We start from the raw sequence: 11,233 nt of genomic DNA, 5'->3' as shown, positions 1-11,233 counted from the left end.
AGCAAGAAAAGTGGAAGTTGGCGACTTCACCTTGACCTTCTGACCTCAAAATCAATAGAATTGGTGGGATCTACGCTAGTATCATACACACCAAATTATATGAGCCTACGTTAAGTTAAACCAAAGTTACCGCATTAACAAGGACTTCAGAAGGACAAGATAAAAACATGTCAGTGTGACCTTGACCTTTGACCTCAAAATCGAAAGGCTTCTTGGGATCCATGCTAGTATCATACACACCAAATTATATGAACCTAGGTTAGTTAAACTGAAGTTATCGCGTTTACAAGGAGAAGTTAACGGACGGACAGACAGATAGACGGACACCGAGCATGATACCATAAAACGTCCCGTCTAGGACGGGCGTATAAAAAATACAAAAGAACTTACTTTTGCATAAAGAAATGCTCTCCAGTGCTCTGAATCTTCAGGCATGGACGCCATGGTGTGGAATCCTATATCATTGAACCTTTCAAGCAACACTGAAGGCTTCTTTTCAGCTACTTCAAACGTTTTACTGAATAAGAAAAGAAAAAAAAGTGAGTTTATGCATAACAATTTCTCTATTTAGGCAGCTCATACTCTTTCAAACAATTCCCTCCTATATCCTACTTCAATGATTAGCTGTGATTGTGTTATCCCACTCAGATCACCTGCTATTTTTATATTCTTAGCTCATCCAATCCCACATTTTATTTCCTAAAAGCATGCAAAAGTTTACATTCCTCTCCACTGTTTGTTAAATAAAGAGGACTTCACTGAAGTACATGTAGAAAGACACTCCCACCTACATTTTAATTCATAAAAACATGCAAATTTCTTCTTTTTTTTAATTGGGGGAGGGGGTACTTACATGTATATTGTTATATACAGCAAGGACAGTGATGTGTGTATGCAAAGTGAGGAAGCAGAAAGCGTAATACAAGTGGGAAGTGGCCGACTGTACTGCACTATGTTAAAGGACAAGTCCACCCCAGAAAAATGTTGATTTGAATCAATAGAGAAAAATCAAACAAGCATCATGCTGAAAATTTCATCGAAATCGGATGTAAAATGAGAAAGTTGTGACATTTTACAATTTCGCTTAATTTTCACAAAACAGTTATATGTCCAAATCAGTGACATGCAAATGAGAGAGTTGATGATGTCCATCACTCACTATTTCTTTTGTTTTTTATTGTTTGAATTATACAATATTTCAATTTTTACCTATTTGAAAATAAGGACCAACTTGTCTGAACCATAAGATGTTATTACAATGGTAATACCACATGTTCAGGGAGGAATAAAACTTTGTCTCACAGGACAATGAGGAGAAAATTAGAATAATTCATATTTCAGATAATAAAATACAAAAGAAATAGTGAGTGAGTGATGTCATCAGTCCCCTCATTTGCATACCGACCAGGATAAGCATATAACTGTTTTGTGAAATTAAGCGAAAATTAACAATGTCATAACTTTCTTATTTTACATCCGATTTTGATGAAATTTTGGGTGTTATGCTTGTTGGATTTTTCTCTTATTATTCAAACCAACTTTTTGCTGGGGTGGACTTGTCCTTTAATACCACAAGAAAGCAAGTGATGGCTTTCAAGACTGTGTGAATCTCTGAGTATATCAAAGTACAAAATGATATTGTAGCCAGTCTAATGGCTTCATGCAGTTGTATATCATTTTTTAAAATCAAATTATTAATTCCCTAGATAACTATTTAATACTTCCATAAGAGAGAAAAAAGACCTTGCTTTATCTAATAGTACCAGTAAAATCAAGGGTATTTAATTCATGACAAATTTTGTAGGCTTTAGCTTGAATTGCACATAGGCAACAATTCTGTTAATGATGATATCACAATATTGAGAAAATTTCTAATTTTATAAGTAAAACTTAACCTGTTTCGGTAATCTTTCAAAATTTGAACTGATCAGGACAACTTTTCATATTTGTTCTCGTTACTACAACTGCATTTTGTAATACAAAATATGAAGTAGTACATAGATATACCTGTTTGTACATTCCATCCATTTTTCTTCAAATTCCTGGGGTGAGAGTGTAAACGACTTGTCAAAGGTTACACCATATGTCACTTCTTCCTCTTGAACGCTTGCAACCAAACTCTCCTCTTCTTTCTCACCATCTTCAGCATCTATAGATCCAGGGTGTTCAACAGTGCTTCTTGAATGTTCAGAAGACTGAATGCTCTTTGTTGGAAGGGATGGTTTCATGTCTTTAAGATCCTTGGACACTGAGGATGCTACTCCAGAAGTGCCTACAAGTCTTTGAATTTGTACAGAATCCTTCCTTTCTTCAGAAGCTTTTGCTTCGTCACACACACCGATTGAACTCTCCCCAAGGTCTTTAACATCTTGTAGAAATGATAAACTTCCTTTTTCTCTAAGCTTTGACCCTGCTGCAGTTTTGATTTCAATGTTAACGTTGCTACTGTCCCTCCCATGTCCTGTATGGAGATGTAGGTTTGTGCCTTCTAGGTTATGGTTGGTGCCTGAATATTTGTCATTGTTTCCTGCATCCTGCACCTTGGTATCATCCAAGCTTAGATCAACAAGCATACCCTCTGGTGCTGCCACAGCATCAGTCACAGCAGAGGGCAAGGTCCTGACTGAAGGCATATCTGATGAGAACGAGGATGGCTGTTGCTTCAATTCATTGTGTGAGATGTCATCAGATCCTGGGGGGAAAAAAAATTAAGAGAGATTTCAATCAAGGTGAAAGAAAAATTCTGAATGGGTGCTACTTTACATGTTTCTTTTAATGCCAAATTACACCTTGTATTGATCCCAATGAAAATTCACATACATGTAAGGTGAAAATATTTACAGTATCTTTAGAAGTTTAGCATTTTTTACAACACACTAGCTAAAAACAGTAAATTGAGTTCAATCATTTTTGAGGTATTACGAAACTTTTAACTTTCCATTGAAGAAGGGTGTTTCCTACTTTAGCCCACTTAGGTGAAGAATATGCTGATTATACTGACCCAAATGTCCGAACAAATAAATTCTTGCCGAATCAAATTCTTACCCAATAACAGTTGGAAGCTATTGAAGTTGTTGATTGATGAATGTTGCCTTGATGTAGCTCTTGAAGGTGGTGTTAACCTCTGAGATGAACAGATTACCAGCTTTGCCTGTAATACAAAGGATTGATGTGTTAATGATAAGTACAAATCAGAAATTATTACAGCTTCAGAATTCACAAAATATTTACATTATCTTCAAAAATACAGTATCAAACAAGTGTTTAACAAATTAGATTTCTTTTCATTTTACATAGCCCCCCCCCCCAAAAAAAAAAAAATAAATAAATAAAAAAAATTACTAGCCATTTCTTAATCTGCTGGTACTGGCATCTCCATTGACAATGCAGAATCAATTTTGAGTAAACTGTGATTGAGGATTTGTTGTCATCAGTTAAAACCAAAATGACTCAAGTATTCATAACCAAAATGACTTCATAAGTATTAATAGAGACACACAAAAAGGAAGCGAAAAACTCCCCATTTTCCAGGAGTGTTTTTAATCTTAATGGCTAACTTCTGTGAAGAAATGTATTAGCATGCATTATTTTGATTGCCACAGACTATATAATTTCCTGAGCTAAAATAGAAAAAGGATAAAACTTTCTCCCATTTAATTATGAAGTGTGCTTGCTTACTTAACCAAGTTGTTACCACCCCTCATGTCCATACAACATGTGATTTTTGCTGATTCAGGACTAATTGTATTTTTTTTTCAATGAACTTGATGGATTTTACAATTTCAAATTGTAAGAGCATTAAAAAGCATATTTACATTAATAATAACAGGGTACTTATCACTGTATTACTTAGGCTTACCTTATTGATATCAGCATGCAGTAACTGGTAATAAAACATGGCTCTCTCTCGGAGAATTACATCTGTCTGGGTTTCTATATCCAGGAGACAAGAAGAGGTAGGAAAATTCAATATTTAGTAGTAACAAGTGGAATGCTTCTGGCGGTCTCACCTGCATCACACGATTCAATATAGCAGCAGTGCTGACTTTGAAAAATACTATAAAATAATCATTCACAAAAAACACCAAGGATACAATACTACTTTCATGACCTTGATCATGTGACCTAAAACTTGTCAGTGATACTTGATTACCCCTATATCCACATTTTATACACTATATCTATAAACTTTGAAAGTAATGACAGCAATCTAATATTTACCTCTAAAATGGCCATGGTTCATTGACCTTAAATGACCTTTGACCTTGGTCATGTGACCTGAAACTCAGGCAGGATGTTCAGTAATACTTGATTAACTTTATGGCCAAGTTTCATGAACTAGACCAATATACTTACAGAGTTATGATTGGTAATTCAACAGATACCCCCATTATGACCAAAGTTCATTGACCTTTGACGTTGGCCATGTGACCTGAAATTCGCACAGGATGTTCAGTGATACTTGATTACTCTTGATTACTCTTTATGTCCAAGTTTTATGAACTAGATCAATAGACTTTCAGAGTTATGATGGTAATTCAACAAATGCCCCCAACTTGGCCAAAGTTCATTGACCCTAAATGACCTTTGACCTTGGTCATGTGACCTGAAACTCAGGCAGGATGTTCAGTTATACTTGATTAACTTTATGGCCAAGTTTCATGAACTAGGACCATATACTTTCTAAGTTATGCTGTCATTTCAAAAACTTAACCTTCGGTTAAGATTTGGTGTTGACGCCGCCGTCGCCGTCGGAAAAGCGGCAGCTATAGCACCTCACCTGCTACATGTATGTGAGACAAAAATGCAGGAAAGCAAGATTAATTTTTGTTTTGTATTTCATCAATTTTGGGCTACAAAGAGGAACAATATCTGTCTACGGACCATATATCTTTTTGAATGAATGTCAAGCCCGGCGCACACTATGCAATTCGATGCTATAAAAATAAAAGCAAATTCAATTAAAAATCGCAATGACTGTGACTTGAATTCTATTTGGACTTTAGTCCGACAAAAGGGTTCATGAATTGAGTGCATATTGAAGAAGCCTCCAAAAATGAATGTGTGTTTTTATCAGTGCTTGGTACTATTAAAGGTCAATGCCTTAATGAGCCCACTGTTCATGTAAATAACTTGAAAAGTGGTCTCTGCCAGTCTCGCCTGCATTGCATGTTTCAAAATAATACTAGTGCTGATTTAATAAACAACTAAAAAAGATAAATATTTTATTTTTGAAGAGGGAAATAAAAACATTTCATATCCTAGGTTTGTGGACCCTTGACCTACTAGCCCTTCGGATGAGCAAATGAACTTTCTATGAACTTCTGAACTGGACTTTGATTCAAATCTAATTAGCATAAATTAGTTTAGAGTTGAAAACGCAGCCCACTAGCAATCACCTATTTATGCCAGCTGAAAAAAGGCTGACATAAATAGATAATAAACAAGACCAGCATACAGCATAAAAGGGGGTTATGGTATGTAGAGTATTGTGTTGTGCATGTTTATTGTTATGTAGATGTAGTGACATCACCACTAATGACATCATCATCACATGACTAGTCACAAGTTCTGTTATATGTGTCTCTGTACACTGGCCTTGCTTGCTCACTGCCTCCACTTAGAGCAAGCTAGGCCTGTCTTATATACTCCAGCAAATGATAGGCAAACTTTTGACAGTTAGTGACGAAACCACCACGCATTGGTTTTAATTTCTAAACCATGCATAAACATGATGTTTGACAATAGACTTTAGTGCTATCATCCAATAGGCAGAGAGGGGGTGAGAATCTATTATCATGCCTTCATGAATACAACAATAAGTAATTCATGACACAAATCTCTCCTCTTTTATACTTGAATCCATGATGACCAGTTCATAAAGGTATTTAAACATTGCAAGCAAAGCTACCATCTGGCTCTTTGAATTTCAATGGTCATAGCATTCCTCTATTCATATGGGTCTATCTATTGAAAGTTGTCAAAACAAATGCACAATACTGACTGTGTGCACCACCTTCAGGAATTTGTCTAATTGTGGTGGGACACTATATCCAATGAATGCATGATTCATGATTGTTGCTAGGTCAGACAAAGACCTGTTAGCTAGATGATTTCACATGGTATGCATACCTTTGAGAGAAAGGAATGCCTTGCTCATGACAAAGGTTGCTACAAGGTATGGTGGACAAAAACAAAGAATACCATAAGCCCTCTGAGCCTAAAGCCCAATATAACTTGATCTTGTTATGGTTTATGTAAACTCAATGAGCTGCCGTTCAGGGGGCAGCAGGGGGTCACTGCTCCCCCTTTCCCCTCCCCTGATTCTTCTTGTAGTAGAAGGGGATTTGAAAAAAGGGAAGAAATTTCATTTAATTTGATTCAATATTTTTTAAACAATGATCAATATATCAATTGTTATCCAAAATGGCCTTTGACTTTAATAGTAAGAAAAGATTTTATGTCACTCTGGTATAAGAGTCTACCAAGAGCATATCTATGAATTTGTGTATACAAAAAATGAATCTATTTATAATAATGAATGTGTACAAAAATGAAAATATTTACAAATAATAAATACAAATGGTTGTGTTGTAAAAGTACATGTTGCAAAAGGATAATATTACAACAATTATAACACCCACCATGAACTTCATCTATTCATATCTGGCACAATTACATTGTAAACACATTGGACGTTTAACCACCCTGCCACTTCTAGTAGTTACAGACACTCTGGTAACTGTTTTATTAACAAGAAACCTTTTACCATTAAATGATTTAGAGAAGTACATTACCATTATATGAATTTTATTTAAAAAAAATTAAATGGTACCTTACAACTAGACACTTAACAATCTACACATTTGGTAAGCACAGGGTCTTATAAAATATTCTTTGGGTCTGTATATTGGTCTGTCTTTACTAAAGAGAGCACACAAATACATGAAGGAACTCATCTCCAACTTCCTTCAGGGAGCATTATTCATCGTTCACTGAATCTCAAGAAAATTGATTGTTATTGAGAGGTAACCAATGTGATCTGCATCTGAATCATGTGACCTGCAACTCATGCCAGATGATCAGTGACACTTCATAACCCTAATATATCCACGTCTCATAAATAGGTCCATATACAAGTCCACCCAAGACAAATGTTGATTCAAATAAATAGAGAAAAATCAAATGAGCATAATGCTGAACATTTGATCAAAACTGGATGTAAAATAAGAAAATGACATTTTAAAGTTTCGCTATTTTTCACAAAACAGTTATATTCACAACTCAATGACATGCTAATGAGAAAGTTTATTATGTCCATCAATCACTATTTCTTTTGTTTTTTATTGCTTGAATTATACAATTTTTCAAATTTTACCAATTTGACATTAAGGACCAACTTAATTGAACCATGAAATGTTAAAACATTGAAAATGCCACATGTTCAGGGAGGAATAAAATTTTGTTTCACAGGACAATGAGGTTAAAATTAGAATATTTCATATTTTATGAAATGTAAAACAAAAGAAATAGTGAGTGAGTGATGTCTTCAGTCCCCTCATTTGTATACCGAACAGGATGTGCATATCACTGTTTTGTGAAATTAAGCAAAACTTAAAATTGTCATAACTTTCTTATTTTACATCCAATTTTCAGGGTTATGCTTGTTGGGTTTTTCTATTTTTATTCAAATCATTTTTTTTGGGGGGGGAAGTAGACTTGTCCTTTAAGCTTTCAATGTTGACAACGACATTGACTGTGTCATTATTGGACGCTTCTTCAATATATCCGCTGATTCATGCGCAAGTAATGCATGAAATCAGTATTAAGAAATGTTATCAAACCACAGATTCCAAATTCTCTTTGAGAATTCAGCCTTTAGGTCTTTCACTCACGCTCTCAGCCAATCAAAAGCAAGGATTTGTACTAGCTGATAGCAGTTGTCAGTGAAAATCACGGACTATTCGTTTTATGAAAAGCTCCCCAGAAGCTGGAAAAAGCCCTCATACAAATTGATTTCTATGTCACAGCAATAACAATACACAGCTCTTACCTATGCAATGGTGCAGCAATGTAGCAAGCGTATCTTGGCATTCTGCAGGGCGGGTGAAGAATAACTTGGTGATTGCACTCAGTAGATGACCTTTGACCTCAAGACTGGATTCCTCCATTACACTATCAATTGCACTCTCAAGGAGGTAGGGAGCATCTTGCAATCTCTAAAAAATGAAATAACAAAATAGAGAAAATATAATGGATGATTTTATGGCATTTGGTCTCGGTGTACCTAGAAGGGGTGTGACTATTATTGTACACACTTTAAATATTCAGGAACTATTTGTTAACTGCACATTTTCTTTCGCCCATGTACAGCTTGTATACTTTAAGATGAAAGTTAAAGGCCAAAAACATGCTAAATTTGAATACCCATATTTTACCCTGCCATTTAAACAAAGTGAGATTTACATTCTTGTAACCCTAAATAAATTTTGACAAATAATTTTTTTTTGCATTTAACTGCTTCTAAACAAAAAGAATTCTAATCTACGAAGATCATAACTCGACTAAACCGATGGGTATTTAACACCGAAGAATATGTTCTAGTCCAGTCACTTGAAAAGTACTGTGCAAATTATGAACAGATTTATGAAACAGCATCCCCCCCCCCTCCCCTCCACCCCTTCAGAATATGGTTCCATGACATTTGCTCCGGCGACAATTACTCCGCTCTATATTCCACACACTAATCGAATGACCCTACATCTTAGACAAAATTAAGCCCAAAGCAATTGTCGCAGGAGCAAGTGTCGTGTCACTCAGAATATATTATAAACCTACCTGTCCATGGTGGCCTACAAGAAAAATCATCGCACATCTGCCATCCTCATCATCTATATTAGACCAACAGCCTGGAATAAAATCTAACACTTGATCAACATATTCTTGATACTTCCCTTCAATGGATAGCAATTCTAGAAGAGGATAAAGCAAAAAATAGGGGGAAAATATTTAAAGCTACGCACTGTGTGTTGAGAAGCAAAGGGAAAACCAGAATTCATTCATTTGTGCAAAGCTCTTTCTCTCTCTCTCTCTCCCTAATCTACCTTGCTCTTCATAATTTCACATTTGTTGTAATGTTTCGAAAATTCATATGTTTGCAATTCTATAAAGAATGAAAATCCAACCCACTATATGTAGGAACTTCCTGAAATGATCTGTCTCTGGTTATTTATTATGTGAAAATTTTTGCTGCTATGAAGTGAAGTAAAGGAATATAATATTGAAATAATATCTTTGAGTCAGAACAGTAAATACCTTGCATCTCGATGAAAACTGCTGAAGAAACTCGGTCAATTCCAAGGTGAAGAAGACGAAGTATAGCATCCATACATGTCGCTAAGTACGCTGGATTTAGTTGAGATATAGAACCCATGGCTTGTACAGCATGCTTTCCAAACTTAGTACATACATCAATGCAGTAAGCACTAAGGAAACAAAAAGTTTGAGTAGAAATAATTACAGGATATGAGAACTTCATGGGCAAAAGTAAAAGAAATACAGGTCTTGCAACATTGATAGCGTAAAATATAGAAAAAAGGGAGAGAAAGAAAAGAGGGACCATCATCATTTCTCCTAAAAATAAAAATAAAATCATGTTAAAATGCAATATAAATGAACCAAGACAAAGAAATGATTGAATGAATTACAATATGAAATCTAAATAAAGATGAGAATAAAAGTAAATCAATAAATATACAAACAACACTAATCATACAGAATAGATAATGTAATCATTAATAAATGTACTGTACCAATGAATACTTGTATATATAGGAAAATAAAATGAGGAAGACAATCAAAACATGCAAGCTATAACGACATATTCAATTCAAAATTCAAAATTTATTTCAATCAATCAATCATAAAAATACAGGTATATACAAGTTAGGTAAAAAAACATGGGATTGGGAGCCCCTAGAAGTTTTCATTAAAAAAAACTTGTGAGTGGGGCACCACCATGGTACAATGAAATACAAATTAATATAGTACATACATAAAGAGTGAACAACAAATAACAAGAAACAATGGGCTAACATAGGGGAAATAAACAAACAAATAAGCAAACTAGAAGTAATAATTATAAATCATAGTGACCTACAGTGTGCTACATGTATTGGCAGGAGTTTTTATACTGAGCAAAACATTCAACTTTCAAGAGTTTTTTAAACTTATTTAGGGTTTTGCTTTGTTTAATATCATTATTTAAATCATTCCACAGCTTAATTCCTCTACAACGTAGAGAATTTTGGGTAATTTTGAACATTAGCATATGGAATACTCTTATTCATATGAAAAAACTGTTGTAGTGCCCATAAAAACTCATCATCTTCAATAATATGGTTAAAAGGAAAGATTTTTCCATTACAAATGGAACATATAAAATCATATGAGTCGGCTTGACTATGGTTTTGGTCACATATAATTTCACAAGTACAACATGATGTACGGCTAGACATGTAAATGTAGGTACATAAACAGAAGTCAAAGAAAGGAGGAAGAAAGAGAAGAAGAAGAAAAAAAAAAAAAGATATCGAATAACACCTAACTAAGAGGGGGGCAACAACAGTTGAAGATAACAATCTTGAATAAAACAAGAAAACAAACAAACAAACAAAGAAATGCAGAATTATAAGGATTATAACATGGAAAATTGGAATTATAACAATGTGTCTTTTCAAATATAAGACTAGAATCTGCAAAATACATAGTTAAAAACAAAAAAAAAGGAATTATTAAAAAGACTGTCCTGTCTTCTGGAAATAACACACACAGCTTTGAATAACGCAGTAATATTCTTGCATGTCTACAGTTTTAAGATACACTGAATATGTAAGGCACATTGTACAATTAAATACAAGGATGTAATGGATCAAGGTCTAACAGCCTTTTAATATATTGTGCAAGAATATTGATATAGATGTTTATGTACATGGATGTTGGTGTTGATATTAGTATGCAGAGATATTAATGTCGATAAATGTAAATGCAATACCTCAAAAGGCATGTATACATGTAAGTACAAACACATAAACAATTTACCTCATCAAGGTCAAACATGCATTACTGTACATGTCAATGCAAGAAAATATCGATATCTATATGTGAATATTGATGTGCACGGATATTAATGCTGAAATACATCTATGTAACTATTGATGTAGATAAATGTAAA

The 11,233-nt window shown here is 34.4% G+C and overlaps 1 protein-coding gene across 1 annotated transcript in view; it reads right to left on the bottom strand.

Annotated features, from left to right (window-relative positions):
- LOC129259561 (AP-4 complex subunit beta-1-like) overlaps positions 1-11,233 on the bottom strand; it is a 34,398-nt gene that overhangs the window by 3,635 nt on the left and 19,530 nt on the right. The window contains exons 10-16 of the mRNA XM_054897842.2: positions 9,316-9,485; positions 8,839-8,972; positions 8,054-8,219; positions 3,860-3,933; positions 3,046-3,151; positions 2,008-2,692; positions 391-517 (exon numbers count right to left, since the gene is read on the bottom strand). Of these exons, the coding sequence (XP_054753817.2) occupies positions 391-517; positions 2,008-2,692; positions 3,046-3,151; positions 3,860-3,933; positions 8,054-8,219; positions 8,839-8,972; positions 9,316-9,485 (1,462 nt within the window). The remainder of the gene's footprint in view (positions 1-390; positions 518-2,007; positions 2,693-3,045; positions 3,152-3,859; positions 3,934-8,053; positions 8,220-8,838; positions 8,973-9,315; positions 9,486-11,233) is intronic.

The sequence above is a fragment of the Lytechinus pictus genome, chromosome 1, assembly GCF_037042905.1.
Source record: "Lytechinus pictus isolate F3 Inbred chromosome 1, Lp3.0, whole genome shotgun sequence".
In the NCBI taxonomy this organism is placed as follows: domain Eukaryota; kingdom Metazoa; phylum Echinodermata; class Echinoidea; order Temnopleuroida; family Toxopneustidae; genus Lytechinus; species Lytechinus pictus.
The sequence above is the reverse complement of the archived record's forward strand: the minus strand, read 5'-3'. Positions and strand labels throughout refer to the sequence as shown.